This window comes from Sciurus carolinensis, chromosome 4, assembly GCF_902686445.1.
Source record: "Sciurus carolinensis chromosome 4, mSciCar1.2, whole genome shotgun sequence".
NCBI lineage: Eukaryota > Metazoa > Chordata > Mammalia > Rodentia > Sciuridae > Sciurus > Sciurus carolinensis.
Genome location: NC_062216.1, coordinates 105328922 through 105352591, shown reverse-complemented (window position 1 = coordinate 105352591; position 23670 = coordinate 105328922). Strand labels below are relative to the sequence as shown.

Below are 23670 nucleotides of genomic sequence, written 5' to 3'. Positions count from 1 at the left end.
CAATTCACAATAGCCAGACTATGGAACCGACCTGGATGTCCTTCAATTGATGAATGGATAAAGAAACTGTGATATATATATATACAATGGAATATTATTCAGCTATAAAGAATGATAAAATTATGGCATTTGCAGGCAAATGGATGAAATTGGAGAATATCATGCTAAGTGAGATAAGCCAATCTCAAAAATCCAAAAGACAAATGATCTCACTGATAAGCGGATGATGACACATAATGGAGGGTGGGAGGGGGGCAAGAATGGAGGAAGGAGGGACTGTATAGAGGGGAAAGAGGGGTGGGAGGGGTGGGGGGGGAAGGAAAAATTAGCAGAATGAATCAAACGTCATTACCCTATGTAAATGTATGAATATGCAAATGGTATGCTGTTACTCCATGTACAAACAGAAACAACATGTATCCCATTTGTTTACAATTAAAACAAACAAACAAACAAAAAAACAACAACATTGCTTGTGTTTCATCACAGACGGTTAAATCAAACTTTGGAGTTTAGGGTTGGATTTTGCCTCAAGAACCAGCTTTTTAAAAAAAATGAATTAACTTGACTGGGTGTAGTGGTGCTCTCGTGTAATCTCAGGACTTGGGTGTAAGGCCAACATCAGCTATTTAGTCTATTTAGTGAGGCCCTAAGCAACTTAATGAGACTCTGCCTTGCCTCAAAAAAAAAAAAAAAAAAAAAAAAAAAAAAAAAGCTGGGGATGTTGCTCACTGGTTAAGAACTCCTGGGTTCAATCCCTGGCACTGAAATAAATAACTAACTGATACATAAAAACATAAACATTATACATATTAATGGGTAACAAATAATGTTTTGATACATGCATGATGTTTAAATTAGGATAAACCTTTATCTTGCCAAATATTTATTGTATTTTAGGGTAAAAGCTTTCAAAATCTTTTCTTTTAGCAGTTTTTTTTTGTACCAGGGGTTGAGCCAATGGTGCTTAACCACTGAGCCACATGCCCCTCCCTTTGTTATATTTTATTTAGAGACAGGGTCTCTCTGAGTTGCTTTAGGACCTCACTAAGTTGCAGAGGCTGGCTTTGAACTCAAGATCCTCCTGCCTCCACCTCCTGAGCCTTTGGGATTACAGGTGTGCACCACCATGCCTGAGTTCTTATAGCTTTTTGAAATGTACTGAACATTATTTTTATCTGAAGTAAGAGCACACCAGAACTTGCTGTTCCTGGGTAACTAACTTAGTACTTGTTTCACTTTGGATCTGAAATATTCCCCCAAAGACTTATGAATTAAAGACCTAGTCTCCAGCTGGTGGTTCTATTGGGAAACTGTAGGAAGTAGGGCCTAGTTGGAAGAGGTAGGTTTCTGGGGCATGCTTTGGCAGTATATTTTGTCCCCATTCCTAACTTGCTCTTCTTGTTTTCCAGCTGTCATGACATGTTCTGCCACATGCTCCTTGCAATATTCTGTCTCACCACAGGCCCATAGTGATGGGACCAAGCAATCACACACTGAACCTCAGAAACTATGAACCAAAATAAATCATTTCTTCTTTCAATTGGTTTTCTCAGGGATTTTGTCATAGCACCACGAATTAGACTAACAGGACTAACACAGTACCCATTGATAAACTTTTCCTTACTTCCCTGCACCCACTCTTCCCAGCTTTTAATAACCACCATTTTACTCTCAACTCCTTTGACATCAGCTTTTTAAGACTCCACATTTGAATGAGATCATACAGTACTTGTTTTCATGTGCTTGGCTTATTTTACTTAATATACTGATCTCTAGTTCCATTCACTTTGCTGCAAATAATGGGGTTTCAGTCTTTTATGGAAGAATTATATTTAATTTCATATAACTACCATATTTTCTTTATCTGTTCATCAGTTGATGAACAATTAAATTGATTTCTTTTTCTTGGACATTCTGAATAATGTTTCATTAACTTGGGAGTGAGGATATCTCTTCAACATTACTGATTTGATTTCCTTTGTATATATACTTTGAATGGGATAGCTGGATCTTACGGTAGTTCTATTTTTAATTTTTTGAGAATCCTCCATATAGTTTTCTACAAAATGGCTTTACTGATTACATTTCCACCAGTGTGCAGGAGTTCCCTTTTCTCCATATCCTTCCAGCACTTGTTATCTTTAGTCTCTTTGATAATAACCATTCTTACTAGGGCAAAGTAATATGATGATGTTGAACATTTTTTTTTTCCATTTACCTGTGGGCCATTTGTCTTCCTTCAAGAATTGTTTATTTAAATCTATTGCATATTTTTGAAATAAGGTTATTTGGAGTTTTTAAAATTTATTTGTTTGTTGCTATTGAACTTTTATAGTTTCTATGTATTCTGGATATCAACACCTTGTTGGCTGAAGACTGCAAATACTTTCCCTTTATCCAGGTTGTTTCTGCACTCTGTTGTTTGTTTTATTTGCTGTTTAGAAGCTTTTTGGTTTGATGTAATCCTAGTTTTCTATTTTCATTTCTGCTTCCCATGTTTTGGGGTCTTTGTAGAAAAAAATTCTTGCTGATTCCAATGTTGTGAAACTTTTCCCCCTTTATTTCTTCTTGTAGTTTCAGATCTTAGCTTTAATTATTTAATAAATTTTAAGTGTATTTTTATAACTGGTGAGAGATATGGGTCTAGTTTCATTCTGTATGAGAAAAAATACCCAGTTTTCTTGGCACAATTTATTTTAAAAACTGTCCTTTTCCCAAAGTGTTTGTTAGTAGCATTGTTGACAATTGGCTAAAGACATGTGGGGTTAATATCAAAACTTTCTATTCTGTTCCATTGATCTATGTGTCTGTTTTTATACCAATACTTTGCTACTTTGATTACTAGAACTTTGTCCTGTGTTTTGACATCAGATAATGTAATGCTTCCAGCATTGTTCTTTTTGCTTAAGATGGCATTGACTATCCAGGGATTTTTGTGGTTCCATATAAATTTTATAATTGTTTTTCTACTTAAGAAACAATGTTTTTAAAAAGCATCTTCTGAAAGAAGATTAATATCTAGAATATATAAAGAGCTCAAAAAACTACACCAAAAAAATCAAATAACCCAATTGATAAATGGGCAAATGAACTAAACAGTCACTTCTTCAAAAAAAATACAAATGGACAACAGATTAGGGAATTGCAAATCAAAACTACAACTGATAGTTCATCTTACACCAGTCAGAATGGCTATTATCAAGAATACAAATAATAGGGCTGGGGCTATAGCTCAGTTGGTAGAGTGCCTGCCTCGCAAGCACAAAGCCCTGGGTTCGATCCCCAGCACCACAAAAAAAAAAAAAAAAAAAAAAAAAAAAGAATACAAATAATAATAAATGTTGAAGAGGATGTGGACAAAAAGGAAGGTGGGACTTTAAATTAGTACAACCACTATGTAAATCAGTATGGAGGTTCCTCAAAAGACTAGGAGTGGAACCACCATATGAACCAGCTATACTACTTTTCACTATTTACCCTGAAGAATTGAAGAGTAATTGAAGAATCTTACTGCAGTGCCATACATATGCAGGTTTATAACAGCACAATTCACAGCAGCCAAACTCTGGAACCGCCTACGTGTCCATGATGGATGAATGGATAAAGAGAACTTGGTATATATACACAATGGAGCTTTATTCAACCATAAAGAAAAGTGAAATTATGGCACTTACAGAAAATGGATAGAACTACAGATTATCATAGTAATCAAAATAAGTTGAACTCAGATGGTTAAGGGTCCTGTGTTTTCACTCATATGTAGAAACTAGAGAGGAAAAAAGAAAAGAAAGGTGAGACTGAAGCTCCTAAAAATCAAAAGGAGATTAGTAGACAAAAGGGACCAAGGGGTGGAAGGCAAGGAGGGAGCAGGGAAATGCTGGGGAGTGATACTGGGCAAATTATATTGTTATATTGTGTGCGTGTAGGAATATGTTAACAACAAATCCCATCAATATGTAGAACTATAATGCAACAATAAAAAATGTGGAAAAAAGAGCTAATGTTTTAAAAAGCATCCCAGATGAATGAACTAGATAGTCAAAGTTAAAAACAAAAACAAGAAATCCAGTATTAGGTAATTCCTACACTTGAAGAATACACCTTAAAAATTGATCAAATATAATTGAAGCATCTATAATGGAAGCACGAAGTTCCCAAAGGGAACCACATAGGGAGCATTGTAATTCACTAGTGATATTTTCATAAGAGGGATGCTGAAGTAGATAAAAAGGTGAATTCAGATCTCCTGGAGTAGTGTCAGGGAGAGAAAAGCACAGAGAACAGCATATGCAAAAGTATGCATGAAAGGTATGAAATAGCATGACCAGAGAATGATGAGAAGAACAGTGTGACCAGAATACAAGAAAAAAAGAAAGGAAAGGCATAGAATATAATGCTGGAAAAGCAGAGGCCAATCTGCAGAGAGCTCTGTATGAGAAGATAAAGTTTGGAATTTATTATATTGACTGTGGGATTTGAATGGAAAAATTGAGTTTCTCTAGGCCTCAGTTTTTCCATTTCTAAAATAATTAGTGCAGATGACTACAAAGAACCCTGTAGTCTAAAATATAGATTACTGCCAGTGTGTCAATTACTTCCATTAGCACTCTCAAGACTGGGAATATAGTGGGGATTATAGGAATAATATGACCCCTATAGTGGTGGGTTCCCCCATAGTTGTTCAATTTTTTGGTGTACAAATGAGGTTAATTCTACATTGTGGATTCATCACAAGAATTTGAGAAAGTCTCCTTTTAGAGGAGAATTATATTGTGTGGTCAGTGCATTAAAACTCTTAATAAAGAGTATTATATGATGAAAAAATATCTGCAAACTGCTTTATGTTCCATGTAGAGAGGTGCTCTAAAATTGGGACAGTTTATTGTCAAAACTGGCATTCTTCAATTAGTACTAAGGCCTATTATAGCTTAGAATCTATAAATTTTTATACTCAAAACTTGGTGTGTGAATTACTATTAGTCTTCAATATCCTATCTTACTTTTACTATTTTATAATTTCTCATCTATATTATATGTTTATTATAATTTCATCTCTGTTCCAAAACTCAGTATAGTAGCTATAAATACCTCCTTGTATCTCTGAATAAACTACATGTTATTGACTTCATATCTTTAAGTGAATTCATTAAAGTTCCATTGTATAGGGTGAATGATTTACCTGTTTCATGGTGTCCCTAAGTGTACAGAATAGCCAGTGAATCAAAAATAATACATGGTAGGTTCAATGATTGAAAATTCTAAGGCGCCCCAACTGTACTACCTGATTCATTTTTATCAAACACAAGTAAATAATTGTGCTCAAATTTTCAAAAGATATTTAGAATGATGCAAGTTGAAATAGACCTATTTGAAACTGCAGCAGGAGCTGTCAGAAAAATTCATATGGTCTCTGCCATTGGAACATCCAATATTTTCATTAAAGAAGATATTTTGAATGCTTTTTAAAAATGCTATCCAATTAGTAACAGTTTCTCTCTCCTCATCAAAGAAAATCTTAGCAAAATCCTACAATATTAGCCACTATTGACTCTGCCCAACTTTTTCTTCACAGACATTGATGAGTGTGCTGAAGGGCGCCACTACTGTCGTGAGAATACCATGTGTGTCAACACCCCAGGTTCTTTCATGTGCATCTGCAAAACTGGATATATCAGAATTGATGATTATTCATGTACAGGTAAATGGTGGCTATTTAGGAAATAAAATATTTCTGTACCTTTGGTTTATTTTTAAAAGATTCTTTTAATTCTAAGTTTCTGGTGGGTATGCCATAAATACTAAGCAAAATCATATGTTCATGGTTTAGTGGTTAATTCTGAATCTGTTTGAAAGATAGGAATACCTGCTTGCTCTAGATAAGTTTTAGATTCCTTGTTAGACAAACTAAAGAACCAAATCAATATTATACTAAATTTATATCTAAATAGTATTTAGGTTCAAATTTTGGATGAGTTACTAAGGCCAATCTGAGAATCAACACTTAAATGATACTTTCCTTTACATGACAGTAGTTTCATAGGGTTGTATTATTTTCTTGAAGTGCTGGGGCTCAAACCTATGGCCTGTACATGCTAGGCAAGTATTCTACCACTGAACTCCATCTCCATCTCACCCTCTGATTTTTTTTTTTTTATTGTAAACAAATGGGATACATGTTGTTTTTCTGTTTGTACATGGCATAAAGGCATACCATTTGTGTAATCATAAATTTACATAGGGTAATGCTGTTTGATTCATTCTGTTATTTTTCCCCTTCTCCCCCACCCCTCCCACCCCTGCCACCCCTCTTTTCCCTCTATACAGTCCTTCCTTCCTCCATTCTTGCCCTCCTCCCTAACCCTAACTCTAACCCTAACACTAACCCCTCCCACCCCCCAATATGTGTCATCACCACTTATTAGCGATATCATTTGTCCTTTGTTTTTTTGAGATTGGCTTATCTCACTTAGCATGATATTCTCCAATTTCATCCATTTGCCTGCAAATGCCATAATTTTATCATTCTTTATGACTGAGTAATATTCCATTGTATATATATACCACAGTTTCTTTATCCATTCATCAATTGAAGACATCTAGGTTGGTTCCACAATCTGGCTATTGTGAACTGAGTAGCTATGAACATTGATGTGGCTGCATCTCTGTAGTATGCTGATTTTAAGTCCTTTGAGTATAGGCCAAGGAGTGGGATAGCTGGGTCAAATGGTGGTTCCATTCCAAGTTTTCTAAGAAATCTCCACACTGCTTTCCAGAGTGGCTGCACTAATTTGCAGCCCCACCAGCAATGTATGAGTGTACCTTTCTCCCCACATCCTCGCCAACACCTGTTGTTGCTTGTATTCTTGATAATCACCATTCTAATTGGGGTGAGATGGAATCTTAGGGTGGTTTTGATTGGCATTTCTCTTATTACTAGAGATGTTGAACATTTTTTCATATGTTTGTTGATTGCTTGTAGATCTTCTTCTGTGAAGGATCTATTCATTTCCTTAGCCCATTTGTCGATTGGATTATTTGCATTCTTGGTGTAGAGTTTTTTGAGTTCTTTATAAATTCTGGAGATTAGTGCTCTATCTGAAGTATGGTTGGCAAAGATATTCTCCCACTCTGTAGGCTCTTTCTTCACATTGCTGATAGTTTCCTTTGCTGAGAGAAAGCTTTTTAGTTTGAATCTATCCCAGTTATGGATTCTTGCTTTTATTTCTTGTGCTATGGGAGTCCTGTTGAGGAAGTCTGGTCCTAAGCCGACATGTTGAAGCTCTGGACCTACTTTTTCTTCTATAAGATGCACGGTCTCTGGTCTGATTCCGAGGTCCTTAATCCATTTTGAGTTTATTTTCGTGCATGGTGAGAGATATGGGTTTAGTTTCATTCTGTTGCATGTGGATTTCCAATTCTCCCAGCACCATTTGTTGAAGAGGCTATCTTTTCTCCATTGCATATTTTTGGCCCCTTTGTCTAGTATGAGAAAATTGTATTTATTTGGGTTTGTGTCCGTGTCCTCTATTCTGTACCATTGATCCACCTTTCTATTTTGGTACCAATACCATGCCGTTTTTGTTACTATTGCTTTGTAGTAGAGTTGAAGATCTGGTATTGTGATTACCCCCTGCTTCACTCTTTCTACTGAGGATTGCTTTAGCTATTCTGGGTTTTTTATTCTTCCAGATGAATTTCATAATTTCTTGCTCTATTTCTGTAAGGTACATCATTGGGATTTTAATTGGAATTGCATTGAATCTACCCTCTTATTTTTGAATGGAGGTTTATAATGTTTTTCAGAAATAGATTCTTCGATTTCTAGAAAATGGGGATATGGAAGCATTTGAGCTTCTTTACATTTGAAAAAGTGCAGTTGAGCACTGCATTGAAGAAGTTTTCCTTATTTTTGTTTCATGAAATACCACTCCATTTAGTGCCATCCAGAGTGCTCAGGCATATCCTGAGTATTAATAATGTCTAAAACCGGTTCTAGGATAACACCCATTCTCTTCATATTCCATGGGTTATTATGTGTAGAATATGAAAACAAATTGTGTTAGAAAACTAACTTGACAACTATAGAATTTGAGAAAATGTGGGTATGAAATAGGACATTCCTTTGGATTTTCTACTTTTGAAGTAGAAGAATCATAAAATTAATATATAAGATGCATAGGATCATAAAACTGGAACCTTACATGTTATTCTTGCGATTTTTTGTCCTATTTCCAATTTTATAATCTTTATCAGATGGCTGTTATAAAGTAATTCCTAGAGTTTCCAAGAGAATCTTTAAACAACTCCCTAGTAAAAATATGAATTTAAATTAAAGCATCACTTTTTGTGTTTTTATTAGCTGTCCATTTCTATGTCTTCATTATAATGTTCATAATATGCACTAATTAATATTGTCCTTATCAGAGCAGGAAGAAGGATATTCCTTCAAATTCAAAAAGTCTTTATATAAAAAGAAAATGATAGAAATAAAAAATAATGAGAAGAAACTTACCAATCTATGAGGCAATACAACAATATCTTACAGGTAGAAAATATTTTTAATATAGTGATGTAAATCAATTTATAAATTCCTACTTTGGGGCCAGTTCATTCCAAAGATTTGGAACAATTTCGCACTTATTCTTTAGACAAAATTTAATAACAACGAGTGGCGTACTATCTTGAAAGAGGACTAGAGAGATGGTTTTCAACATAAGAGTAAAATTTTTTAAAATGTCAGAATAAATACATGGAGGATATAATGCACAATTTATTGTAATATTGATAATATTGAAAAGTCTGAGTTTCATTTTAATGGTTAACAAGAAACTAAGATAAAACTGCTGTATATGGTAGAAAGTGATATTTCAAGATGTGCTTGTTAAAAATAAGAGTGCACATTTCTAAGAAGTCTACTGATTTTTTGGCATTACAGACTTGAAAAGCCTTGTACATATTTATACTTCCTAGTGATTCTTGTTGCTTTTCTTGTACTCTTAAAAGATTATTCAAGATTTTAAGTAAGAAGATGTATCACATAATTTGGCCTTGTGTTGAATGGAGAGTGTTTCTCCAGGGCAGAATATTTTTAAGAGGTTCATTTTTATTCTAAGTCTGTCTGTTGGATGTAAATCCAATTATAGTAAATTCAACAGTTTAACTTTAGTGCATGACAGAGAATCTTTTTGAACTTTGGGTTTTGCCTCTCTCATCACATCCCCTTCCAAATAAAATCCCACCAATTGCTGTTTTTGACTACTTAGGGTGAATTTCCCTGTAGGATTTCAAGGTATCTAATGATATAAATGAAGTATCTTTTGGTAGGAATGCAGAGGAAGGCTGAAATAATTTTAAGAAAAGCTATTCAGACTGTAGTTTTTGTGCCTTAGGAGCCAGAGCCAAGAATTTCAAAATCTGGCAGATTATGGGGAATGTTTTTCCTTAATGAGGCACTAGCATTTCCAACTAGCACCATTATTTCTATGCCTCCCCTTAAAGAGGAGAGTTTCCTTGCTCTTAAATTTCATATCTATACCCCAAAGTTGAATTTCCTAGGGAATATGTTTGTGTTTTATTTTATTGCAGAGTCAGGTGAGCATTGTCAAAATTTTTCTTTGTTAGGTGAGTCCTCCACCTCCATCCTCTCACACATTGTTAGAGCCTGTCTATACCAAAGAGTCAAAGACTTGACTCCTCAGATGGGGGTTTGCCTTGTGCCTGATGGCACCTAGGCTATTCCTTTTAAGGACTCCCATAAGGCCAAAGTCACACTTCATTTCTCTAATAAAAATTGAGATTTTTTTTCTAAATTTTAGTAACAATATCCATATATTACATACTTGTAGCAAAAGACAGTCCAAAATAAATGTCAAGACACTACTGCACAAGCATTCCCTGTTGTTTGTGGTCAAATTCTGAATTTTTCCTATCTTTTATTTTATTGTGGCTTGGAGTTATAGATGCATTTCATTTCTGTACTCCTGTCCCTCTTTCCTGTCGAAGAATCCTCTACCATAACACAACTGACACTCTCAACAGTACACCTTGTAGATTCTCAAAGTTGCTTATCCCAAATGAAAATTAATCATAAATGTTTTAACTTAAAGAAATGTATAAAACCAACACAATAATTAACAGGATCTTTGATCAATAAAAAAGTCATTTTTTTCTTGCTTTTATAACCTTATAGTGCTGGTGTATAAATGATATATGATGCAGAGTAATTACCTTCCATAGTTGGTAAAATTGCACCTTTTTCTTTATTCCAGCTCATTTAGATTTGTTTTTCTCAATGATCATAAGAGTTGGGAGAGAAGAATTCTTAAAAATCTAGTCTAATCCCTAACTTACATTAGGAAATTGAACCTCAGGGAGATTTGTTGCCTTACCCATATTTGTACAGTTAGTAAGAGGTGAAGTGGGCCTGCACATATGCCTCCTTAGTCTTAGCTTTTACAATTCTCACCATTTGTCTAATTGGCATTCATACAAAATAAATAAAAGGAAAAGACTCATATTTTAGGTAGAAATACATAATTCAATTTATAAGCTTCAGTAATCAAGCTGCCTTTCTTATAGATCATTGCAACTCCTTGAGGAATTTTTCCCCTGCAGATCTCAAAATAACAATCCCAAATCAGAAGTTTGTAGAAGAAATATGCTGCATCATATTCTGAGCTTCTAATTATTACAAAGTTACAGCATTAACTCAGTTATACCATTTGCACAAAGGGTGTGGCAGTTTATACCTTTCATAAACCCATTAACATGATTTCCTTCTAATGAGGTTACTATTATTTTTTCTAATTAACATTTCATGTTTTCTCTCCTTCTCACATCCTTTTTCTGTTCTTAAGAAGAAAGACTGAGTGTACCTACAAGGAAAGGGAGAGAGACAGAGAGAGAGAGAGAGACAGAGAGAGAGACAGAGAGAGAGAGAGAGAGAGAGAGAGAGAGAGAGAGAGAGAAATGAGGGAAGAAAAAAGGGAGAAGGGAAGGAAAAGAAGGAAGTGGGGGAAAGAGGAGAGAAAAGACAAAGGAAAAGGAAAGGATAGAGGGGGAAAGATTTGGTGTACGTGAGCTCAGGCATTTTAAATCCATTCTTTAGGATCTTTGCAATAATAACTTAATTATGCTAGGAACATTTCTTGATTACTTATCTAATAATGACTTTCTTGGTTCACTTACATTAATCAAATTGATTAAATCTTCTTGAGTCCTATTGGTCATATCTTCTTGGAACTGGTCTTATGTAATGGACAATGAATAAAACATCTCAGGAAACAAAGATGGAATAAAAACTGCTGGAATTACCAAAGAATAAACATTTGAGCAAAGGCAGTCATTTCACATCTTCCTGATACCTCTTTCTGTTCTGATTATTACAAAAAAAAAAAAGTTGTTCTGATTCTTCCATTGTGCTGCCTTGTCATCTTCCTACTGTTGTGCAGTTCTTTAGAGTAGTGACAGGAGAATAGGAATGAGGTCTGGGTAAAAGAGATGGGAAATAATTCCACCTAGTTCAGTATGTAAATTAGACTTTTAGGGCAATGATGGTCAAACAGAATGATTTTGCCTCCTCACTTGCCAGAATTTCTATGACAATGTCTGGAGACAATTTTGTTCATCACAATAGTTGTTGTTGTTGTGAGGGGTAGGTTACTACTGGCCTCTGGTAAGTAGAGGTCAGTGATGCTGCTAAACATCCTGTAATATTTTTCTTCACCTGTCCTTTCTAGGAAATGACTTATTTCCCTGGGACCCTTCCAAATAGGAAGTTTCCTCTGATTGTTTTTCAAATGAGTCAGTAATCTTCATCTTATATAGGAAAGCCCCCACAAGAAAGAATTACATTACCCAGAATGTCAACAGTATCAGAGTTGAGAAATCCTACTTTAGAGTTGCCCAATCAAAATTGTATGATGTACACATTATTTTTGAATATCTCTGGTCTCGGACAAATTAGCTTTACCTGAATAGGGAGTAATATCTTCTCTCACTCCTTATGGTACCCAGTATTGTTTTATTGTCCTTTGGTCACAAATAAGGTCCTTCTCAACAAGCCCAGCTCCCCAGTAAATTCTCCTCTCCTCTTTTTCCTAGCAGAAACCTGATCTTAGCATCATGTGGGAGAGTGGTTCTCAAGTGGTTAAATTTCAGGACTCAGCACAGGCACAGAAGATTTCTTAGAATTCCCTCAAATTATGCTTTCCAGATGCTTCCTCAGTATGCTTTTGCTGACTTTTGGTCCTTGATTATACCAGTGCCTTTTGATGCTATCTTTGTTCTATGTCACATATCACAGGAAGTTCATAAAGTGTCTAAGCACAGGGAATTCTACTAGATACTTGATTTTTTTTATTGTTGAAAGAAGAACCTCCTCCAGTGTTACCCAAGGAGTTTTATTTCTGAAAGTACTTAACATTTTATAGCATTGAATACGCCTAATACTTACATTTTATTATCTTATTGTGGTCACTTCATTTTTTCTAATGTGATCAGTATAACTGATATTTTTTAAAATTTTCATTAGCATTCTGTTTTTCAGACTTGTTTAATTTGCTGAGTATATAGAAAGAATGATGAATTTTATGATGATATAAAGTTTTCCTCACTTTGCTTTATTACTGTTGACATTCTAGCATCTGTAAGAGTCTTGGATGCTATTCTCAGGTACAGAAAGTTACAGAAATGATTTACTGTTGGGAAACTGGAGCGAAGATTTTAAGCCAGTTGTAAGCCATGCATGTACCTTCCTCAAATAGCTGTGGTGTGTTTCTTTAAGTCTGTTATCAAATGCTAGAGAACTTTAATGCTTGCAGTGTCTAAAGAAATACTACTTTTGAGAGACATTAAAGTATTTAAATGCTTTGAAGAAATAATATTTTGGAAAGGCAGAAATAACATTATTTTTATTCTGCCTTCTTCCAAAAATGATTTATATTTATGTTAGCAATTTTTTATGAATGGACAATAACTTTATTATCAGCTATTTAAAAATAACTCTTGAGGGATCTAAATCACAAGTACAAAAGAAGACAGATAATTCACTGTGTATGTACCATGATAATTACTGATATACAAATGGTAAAGGAAGTGAGAATACTGGAGGCAGGGACACAGAGGACAGGGAGCCACAAGAAGGAACACAGATGTAGAGAACAATGATAAAGAGCAGGAAGTGAAAATAATAGGATATCACCTTTCAAAATATGTTGAAAATATACAAGGTTATTTCAGTTATAAATGCCTTGGGCACTCTATCTTTTATAAAATTCCTAGCACAGAAGAAATGTTTAATAAATGTTAGCTACCTTTATTATCATTGGTACTCTTGTGATTAGACAAGCTATCCTCTTAAAGAAATGCCTTGTATTTCTGGAATCCTTCCAGCTGGGTACTTTCTCTGGTTACTTTTAAATTGAATCATTAATTTTCATAAAATAGATAGCTTTCTTGGAGCAATGGTTTCAACTGTTGTTTATCCAACTGTGCTTACTGCATACCTGTGAATAGGGCTTAATAAAAGAAAGGGAAATATTGGTGTGACAGAATAGCACTTCTCCCAAAGGGAGAAAAATGCATTCCTCAGCAGGGTTTGTTTTACTTCCTGGGACAGAGAGTTTCCCATTGTTCTTTAGGATGAGCTTTTGATTTAAAATGCTGGGACTGGATGCATGCGTTCAAGGCCCTACTGCAGATATTGTGGTGCATCTAGGCAGCTACTGAGATACTAATCTGCCACAGTAGAGAATAGGACCTCTCAAGAATCAGGGCCTCTTGTCAGTTCTCAAGCAGGGCAGCTTTTATGAGCCCAGCTTCTTTTATGTAGATATTTTTTCTAAGGAATCCCAGTCAACAATCAGACAATCCTGCCATCTGTTCACTAGTTGCCATGACTATCAGGAAGGACTTATATTTTTGTGAACAACTACTTTACATTTATTCTCTGGAATCAGCACTGTAAACTGTAATAAAATGGTGGTACATGTCAGCCTTTATAGAAAATGTGAATATCAGACTTTAGCTTTCATAATTCAGAGTATACCCCTTAAAGCTAAAAGATATCTCAGCCATCTCCTGTAATTACATTTTATTACACTGTGTAGTATTATTGAGTAATTTGAAAATATAACATGATCACAAAAGTAAATGAAATGCCAAGCCTCAGTACTCAAAGAATTAATGATGAAAAGGTATTTCTAAAAAAACATAATATGAGATTCATTTCTAGAAGAGTGTGTGTTGTAGTTACCACGAAGGGTTAATGTTTAGGGAACTTCAGGCCACATTTAGAAAACTTGCAGAGAACAGAAGTGAGATGTGTCTGCACAGCTAGTGAGAAGGCCAAGGCAATGTGCTTATCTCCTTTCTGAAACACATATGTGCATGCATACAATTAACAGCAAGCTCAAAAAGGAACAGGCTCAAAGGCTTAGGGAGGCGAATTGCCTTTTGAAAGATGAAAAGCTTGGAAAGGAGTCTGTGCTCTCTGAATCTGTCAGTGAGTGGGGGAAGCACAGCAGCTCCAATGTAGCAGTTCCCAGGCTTGTCAGAGCCTTTATGCAGCATGGCAGTGCAGCTGTTGTATCCAGGTTCGACCTCTAACCCCTCTGGTCATAGTTTGATCTTTAGAGCACCAAGCGTTATGTGGTCACAATGGCCCAACTCTATGCAAGCTCACCTTCACACTGAGAGCATGGGAGCTGCCTCATTAGCAAACCTCACCTACTTGACTTGGTTAGGCAGTAAACCCTAATTCACCTTTGTCCCAAATGGATGTATTATTTGAGTTTTATTTTGAGATTTTTATATGAAAAGCATAGAAATGAAATCTCACATAGGGGAATAAAAAGATTATACACGCCAGGAGTATAATAATAGCGGTGTCTTAGCAACAGACACCTGTGGAGGACAGGATTGCTGAAGTCGAAGCTCAACAGATGCCTTTCATTTCCTTTCTTGATTGTTGGCTTTGACATATCAGCTGGATGAAGGTTTGACCTACCTTGTGCCTTCTCACTGTTCTGTGCTCCATGTAATAGGGTACATCTTCCTGTTCTGTTGTTGATCTAATCTTGCAGAGATGTGTAACCTCCTGGTGACATTGTCTGTCTTACTGCTCTCCTTTCCTTTCTAGCCCAAGTGCCTCTGCAGTGGCATATCCATGACAGATCATGGTTTTGGAATCTGAGGCTGAGTTTTTCTCCCAAGTCAGGAGCCTTGTCTCTCTTGTGTGCTTTTACTGGCAAGAGGCAGAGCCCCACTGACAACTTGGACAGTGCTTTTGCTGACTGTCTGTTGCCTCTTGTTTTAATGATTGATACTTTCTTCATATAATTTATGATACTATTTAAGAGGTTTCCTACTGCTTCAGTAAAGTTATTTCATCAAAGGGAATATCATTATAATGGTTATCTACTGCTGCATAACAAATATACCGGCATAGCAACTTAAAATGAAAAACATTTATTAGCTTTCAAAATGTCCATGGGTTGAAATCTGGGCATGGCATAGCGGGGGTGTTCAGCTTTAAGGTTCTTCATGAGGCTGCAATCATGGGGTTGGTAAGGACCAGAGAAGGATTTATTTCCAAATTCACCTGTGTGACTGTTGACTGATGTAGTTGCTTACTGTCAGTTGACAGTCGATTGCTTTTATCACCTTGCCGTGGGGCCTTTCTAATATGGCATGTTGCTTCATCACAGGGATGAAGAGAGACAGCATACTAGCAGGGTGGAAATTACCATCTTTTGTAATCTAACCACAGAACTCACGTCCTATTACCTTTGCTATGTCTGTTGATTAGAAGCAAATCTAACCAACATTAAAGAGTAGAGATGTACACAAAGTCAGGAATATCAGGAGATAGAGATCAATAAGGACCATCTGAAAGGCAGACTTCTAAAAACATGGACTATTATAGGAATATTATATATAGATAAATGACTCAGTTCAACCAAGTGTGAATAAACAGCACCAAATTGAAGAGTAAGAGTAGAGAGTAGTAAAAATATATTTTAATAAAACAATAAATTTTAAAAAATACATTATGTAAACACTGTGTGAGAATGACTAGAATACACATAAGAAACTTCTTTCACTTTTCTTTATACTAGAGCTTTGATATGGGTATGCATGGTAGGGTTATTATACTACTTAATAGGTAGAGATAACGTAAATGATTACAGTACAATGGGGTGTAATCTCTAACAAAGACACTTGCAGAGAGTTGTGGGGAACCCAGAGGAGGCAGTAAGTGAATTGGCTGCATCCTGGATAGACATTACCAACTAAATGACATTGAAATTAAGGTTTTTAAAGGTGAACAGATATTTTAGGACTGGATGAAGTGAAAGAAGTGAAAGAAAACAGTTTAAGAAATAGGAGGGGTAGGTACAAAAGTATGGGTTATATAATAACAAGTTTATTGTGAGTAGAATTGTAAGAGATAAAGCCAGAAGTTCTCGTGGAAAATCTTAAGTCATATTTTATGGTTTCTAAAACATTACAGTCTGCACATTCTAAAATTAAGATGTGCATGTAGAAGTGTTAATGCTTTATTTTGTTTTTTGTCTTTTGTTCTTTTATTCTTTGTTGCTGAAAGTTGTTTATGAACTCAAGGAGACTTCTAACAATCAATACAGGCCTAGAATCAAGGTGATAGGGTATTTTATTTCAAAGAAGACAGAACACTTTGTTGTTATTCTTGGAGCTCTGTGAAAACAAATTTTCAGTGTGGCTTAATGAGAACTGATTTTAGAATTTTTCTAGAACAAAGTCATAATCATTAAATTACTACCTGAGGCATTTAAAGAAATAAATTTGCATGTACAGGTCCATTAAATGTGGTAGAATACAATGACAGCTAAAACCAAGGCAGGGAATGGCTAAAAGGCCCATAGAGCCTCTCATTAGTTCATCCAAATCAAAGTATAACCTTTCTGGCCCATTTTCTCCATGAGAATTTTGTGACATTTTAGCTCATGGGTAATATAGCTTACTCAGGCTTCTTAGATTTGTCTTTGCTCTACTATGTACTATATGTGATCTTGAGCAATTTACCTAATCCCTTAGCCTCAGATCCCTCATTTTTAGAATGAAGTATTATATACATTTTATGTTGTTTGTACAATTAAATGAGATGAAGCATGCCAAGTAATTAGCAAGACAGCTGGGATATAAAAAGCATTCAGTAAATTAATAATTGTTATTATTGTTGCTATTTGTGGTAGGAAGAATATGTCCCTCCAAAGATGTTTAAATTATAATTCCTTGTGATAGAGAACCTATGAATCTATGACCTTACATGGCAAAAGGGAGTTTTCAGATCTGATTGAGATTAAGACCTTTGAAATGAGGGATTATCTGGAGGGATTATCCAGGTGAGCCCTGTATAATCACATGAGTCCTTAAAAGGGAAGAACATTTTCTGACTGTTGTCAGAGGGAGATATGACTACGGAAGAGCCATCAGAGGAAAGAAGCATTAGTGGCTTTGAAGATGACAAGGGGGCAAAAAGCAGAAATATAAACAAAGCAAGGAAGCAGACTCATTCCTGGAATCTCTAGGAAGGAAAGCAGCCCTGTGGACACCAGAGGCCTGGTAGACCAATGTCAGATTTTAGACCTCTGGAACTGTAAGACAATGTATGTTGTTTCAATATACTATGTATATTGTATTCAATATAATGAATTTAGAATAATGTATGACCCCAGTAGCCAACTTAAATACTATTATTATAAGATAGCACTGCTGAATGATCCAAATTCTGTTTAAAAATGATTTTCAGTTTTCATTTCTTTTCTAATTATTAAGAAGAACCAGTAATTCTGGAATAAGTTGGATGTTTTAGGAAGAGTTAGAGGGAACAATCTCTTAAAGAGAGGGAGACATAATTTACATTTATTCCCAAATTTTTCACTTTAATGATTAAGTTGCTTTTTTATATTTGGTTTTGCTGTAAAAGTTAGGATGCTAATTATTTAAAACATTTTACTAGTCTGCTTCTGGTGAACATAAGAATACAAAAATTACATAGAAATAGACTATACCTCTACCCAAAACATAGGAAATTATATTATGATGTAGTACAGTTCTTACCTGCACCATTTTAACTAAGATTTTGAATTTAATAACTTGAAGGGTATTGACAGACAATAATCTGAAACTACTATAAAAATTTGTGCAGTTATATTTTTATTGGGGGCTCATTGCTGTCATGTTGGGTTGTTGAGAATTATCTTTTGATTCAGGAAGGCCACAAGTCAGCAAAGCTGTATTTAAACCACAAGTTATTGACCCATGGGCACGATTGGCTCTAGTTGGGGATTTATTTGGCTTTTGGGGTATTTTAATGAATCAAAACTTACATGTTCAAAAGATTTTATCAGACTGTTCTCTATTATTACTGGTTCTGCACTGCTGTACTTCAGCTATTAACAAAAACTGATGTAGTAACAGCATTCTAAAAGAAGTTTTCTCAGTTTACCACAGTCCCCATTTCCAACCACTGATACTGAGCAAGTCCAGAAAGGTAAGGTTCAAATAAATACCTGAATTCTTATAGCAGTTCTCATCTACTACTTTATCTCTGTGTTACATGAATTGGAGCATTTTTAGTTTGTAACCTATGATTTGTACTATTAAGTGATTATTAATAATATCCTCTTAAGCCATGGCAATTTTAATATGGAAACATCAGAGGTTTGGCTTGTCTATGAGTCATGCCCTTACTAAATCCACAAGTCCTGTTGAAATAAACCCCAGAAGAATCAACAGACACTTCAACAAATTTTGAATTCATCCTTATTAGTTTTTCTTACAAATACAAAAGTTACACACAGAATATATATGCCATTATATCGTAGTATCCGTTAGTTGGCCACTTTTTAAAACTCCTAGAAATTTAATTCATTTCCAAGTTTATGGCAGGGCAAATTATTTAGACCAAGAAACACATAAAAATTGTTATAAACTAGAAAAGATCTATGAAAGTGAAACTATTGAATACTGGATATTTTGTTTTTTAATGATCAGTGTATTAGTTTGAGCTACCATAACAAAATACCAATGACAAGTTTATTTTCGTACTTATCTGGAGACTAGAAGTCCAAGATCAATGTTTTGGCTGATTTGATTTTGATGAGGACTCTCTTCCTGACTTGCAGATAAATGCCTTCTCCCTGTCTCTTCACATAGCCTTTTTTTGGTGGGTGAACACAAAGAGGAAGAGAGGGAGAGAGAGAAAGAACGCATTCCCTGGTGTCTCTTTTATAAGGACACCATAATGATGGATCAGGGCTCCATTCTTATGACTTCTTTTAACCTTAATTACTTCTTCAAATGCTTTATCTCCAAATACACCATATTGGGAGGTAGGGCTTCAACGTATACATTGAGGGTTGAGGGGAGGCTCACAAACCTCCAGTCTATAACAGCCACTCTGTTCTTTGAGAAATGTAAAGATAGATATAATATCTTTCAAAAGGAAGTAGCAGTCATGGCTTGTAAGGAGGTATCAAGTTATTACAAGAAACTGAAAATAATCATTCAAAGGACTACATGATCTAGATTCAGTTTGAAAGATTTCACTGTGAGTTAATCAGTGAAAGATGATATATTACTGTTTGTAAGTCCTTTGCAAGTGGAGTTAGGCCTGGGGCTTTGGGCTTTAGTTTGGCAATATTAATGATGCTTTCGATTTTATTCAGTTTCTCTTTGTACATTTTGTGCCTTTAGCAGTTACTCTTTCCACATTTCTATGCAGAATTTGATGGGTCCAATCTTAAGCAACTAATACCAAAGTGGAAACAGCCCTGTATACAGGCCTCCAATTGCCTTTATGATTACAGGCAGCTCTTAGTCTCTGTGAATCTGTTTCCTATTAACAAACAGAGGGAAATATAATTTGTTTGTTTGTATATATGTAGTCAAAGCTTTTAGTTGCAAATAAAAGGGAAATTCTGGCTGCCTTAAGCTTAAAGAGATTTCCTGAAAAGATGTAGGTGGCTCAAAGAATACACACAAAATTTGAGAAAATGTACAAAGACAAAGCATCTCTGCAGACTTTGAAGCTCTAACAATCTTCTCAGGATGGGACAATCATAGAGCATTTCAGATGCTGCCACTGGGGGCCACTAGAGGAAGCTGTTTGGGGGCTCACATACTGAAAATGAATTCCAAAGGTCTCATTTGTCTTCCAGTCATCCACTTGACATTCAAAAGTCCTGGGAAGAATTCGTAATTGTCTTAATTTATGTTGCAAGGCCATGTATTTGCGAAGTGGAAGAAGAGAAACTAATTTGCCTCTTTTCGCTTCCATAGTGGGAGGGGCACCTGATAATGCTTCCTAAACAGAGCAATGATTCAGATGCAGGAGATGGATGGATGGATGGAAGGAAGGAAGGAAGGAAGGAAGGAAGGAAATGAGAAAGAAATAAAGGGAGGACTAGGAAATAGAAGAGAAGAGAAGAGAAGAAAGGCAGGAATGTTGGTGTGAGGTTCTGTGGTAAAAATATACCTAAAGAATGCTGAACATCTTTCAAAGCATTATGAAATTATAAGATTGCATTATTATTATTCTCATTGCCACTATCTCAGTTCAAACCTTCATTGCTTTCTCTCTAGGCAATTTGGTTATTCTACTATCAAATGATCTATAATTTTTACCTCTTCGTTATGATCTCAACTGCATCACTGGGTTTATCTTCTTATGCAGCGTAGTCATTTCCCTCTCTAGAAACTTAAGTGACTTTTCCTTGCTTACAGAATAAAACTCACACACCTTAGAGAAGTTTGGATTTCCAGTTTCTTGTCTTTCTACAGCTTCTGTGTCCTTCTACAAACCACAGCCTTCTGCTTTGGAAGACTATTATATTAGAACTTGATAAAGTACCACATTGTAATGCAAATGGTTATGTAACTGTCTGTAGTCCCCATTCTGAAATTGGGGTGAACTAAATGACTTAGCTTTGGATGGATCAGGGGAGTAGGAAGTGATTGGATCATGATCTGTTGATACTTTAGCAGTTAAATTCAAAGCATCTTAATTTGCAGGGATTCAAGAGAAGGCAGAAGCAGAAGTCTTCTAGTAGGAAAAGTTTTCAGTGTTCTAATTTGTCAACCACGTTTATCCCTAGAACCTCCCCATCTTGCTTCTGCCCACCTCTTCCAAAGAATGTGGTCATGCTTTGCAGAAGATATACAATTGACCAACAAATATGTGAAAAAATGTTCAACATCTCTAGGAATAAGAGAAATGCAAATCAAAACTACCCTAAGATTTCGTCTTGCTCCAATTAGAATGGCTATTATCAAGAATAAAAAAAAAGAATACAAGTAGCAATAGGTGTTGGCGAGGATGTGGGGGAAAAGGTACACACATACATTGCTGGTGGGGTTGCAAATTGGTGTAGCCACTCTGGAAAGCAGTATGGAGATTCCTTAGAAAACTGGGAATGGGACCACCATTTGACTCAGCTATCCCACTCCTTGGCCTGTACCCAAAGGAATTAAAATCAGCATACTACAGTAACTGTTTTAGTCAGCTTTTTTACTGCTATGATTAAAAATCTGACCAAAGCAATTTTAAAGGAAGAAAAGTTTATTTAAGGACTCACAGTTTCAGAGATCTTAGTCCATAGAAGGTCAGCTCTATTCCTTGGGGATTGAGGTAAGGCAGAACATCATGGCAGAAGAGCGAGCATAACAGAGGGAAGCAGCTTGCATCATCAGAAAGCAGAGAGAGAGAGAGAGAGAGAGAGAGAGAGAGAGAGAGAGAGAGAGAGAGAGAGAGAGAGAGAGAAACACTCCAAGTCTCCACTCTACAGATACAAAATATATACCCCAAAGCCAATCTCCTCCAGCCATACCCTACCTCTTCACTTACCACTCAATTAATTCCTATCAGGGGATTAAATCACTGATTGAGTTAAGACTTACAACGCAATCATTTCTCCTCTGAACCTTCTTGGCATTGTCTCACATGTGAGCTCTTGGAGTATACCTCATATCCAAACCATAACATTCTGCCCCTGGCCCCCCAAAACTCAGACTCATCTGACAATACAAAATATATTTAGTCCATTTCTTACAGTCCCCATAATTTCAACAGTTCCAAATTCCTCAAAGTTCAAGTCCAAAGTCTTTGAGGCTCAAGGCAATCTCACACTGTGAACTCCTGAAAAATTAAAAGGAATTTACAAATACCCAACATATAAAGGTACTGAGTAAACAGTTTTATTTATAAAAATAGGGGCATAGAAAGAAGGGATGAGACCCAAACAAGACTGAAATCCAGCTGAACAAACAGGTCCTATAGCTCCATGTCCAGCATTTGGGACACATGACATTGTGATGTTCTCTCCAAAGGGCTGTGTAGCTCTGCCTCTGTGGCCTTGTTGTTCATAGCCCAAGTGGCCTTCCTTTTGGCTTGTCTCTGCAGGATTCCTGCAGCTTTCCTAGGATGATGTCCCACATTACTGCCATTTCTTAATCTCGAGGTTTCTACTGCAGCTTCAGCTTCCTCCTTACATCTTCACACTTTGGCTTCTCAGGGGGCAACCGCAGGGACTCCAACCCAGCTGCATTTTGCCTGGCTTCCAAGGTCTTCCTTTGAAATCTTGATGGAATCTTCCATGATCCCCTAACTCTAGCCTCCTGCATTCCTGCATACTCAGCACCATGTGATTCATGACAAGGTCTGCCACCATCTCAAACAGTTGCCAGGCCTCTAGGAACCCTTGTTATAAGCAGACCTCTGAGGGTCTGGGTGGCTGACCATGTTGAAACACCTTCCTAGACCCCTTTATGCAGGAAGGGTGCCCCACTGGTCCCTTCTCAAGAGAATTTTCACCTTTATTCCCTTGAACTGGAGATGGATATGGTCTTGCCAGCTCCAGAGATGCCCTCAAGCCATCTCATTGTCTCTAGGCATAGTCTTTAGTATTCCTTTAGGGGCAGTAACTTCCTCAACCCTATTTTTATTCCTGCCTTTCAAATCCACATGTTTAAAATCTGTATACTCTGCCTTCTGCTTCTGATTATCATAATAAATTTGGCTAAAAGTCACTAACAATATCCATGCCACTGTCTGAATGCTTTGCTGCCTAGACATTTCTTCCTCCAGATTAAGAAGTCCATTGCTTCTAAAATCAGTCTCACAGAAAGTCTCAGGACATGGGCAAAATTCAGACAGCTTCTCAACCAGAATATAACCTGAATGGCCTCTACTCCAAATTCCAGTGAAGTCCTTCTTTTCTGAACCCCCTTGAATCGGGTCTTCACTAATCATTGTCCTGTCGCCATCCTGGTTTTCTGAGCTCCCACCACAACTGGCCTTTAATCTCTGCTTACAGCAATATAAAACATTTTCAGATTGCACTGCTATACATCTCAAAATTCTTCCCACCAATTCCAAAAAGCTCCAAAATCATCTGAAACACATGGTCAGATTAGTCACAGCCAGATCCCACTTCTAGGTACCTATTTCTGTTTTAGTCAGCTATTTTCCTGCTGTAATTAAAAATCTGACCAGAAGAATTGAGGCAGAACATCATGGCAGAAGGGCATGGCAGAGGTAAGCAGCTTGCATCATCAGGAAGCAGAGAGAAAGAGAATCTCCACTCTACAGATGCACAATATATACCCCAAACCCATGCCCCAATT

General features: G+C 36.2%; 1 protein-coding gene across 1 annotated transcript in view; it reads left to right on the top strand.

The window, feature by feature from the left end:
• Positions 1–23670, top strand: part of Nell2 (neural EGFL like 2) — a 452294-nt gene that overhangs the window by 263707 nt on the left and 164917 nt on the right. Inside the window, exon 14 of the mRNA XM_047551259.1 lies at positions 5576–5701. Within this exon, the coding sequence (XP_047407215.1) occupies positions 5576–5701 (126 nt within the window). The remainder of the gene's footprint in view (positions 1–5575; positions 5702–23670) is intronic.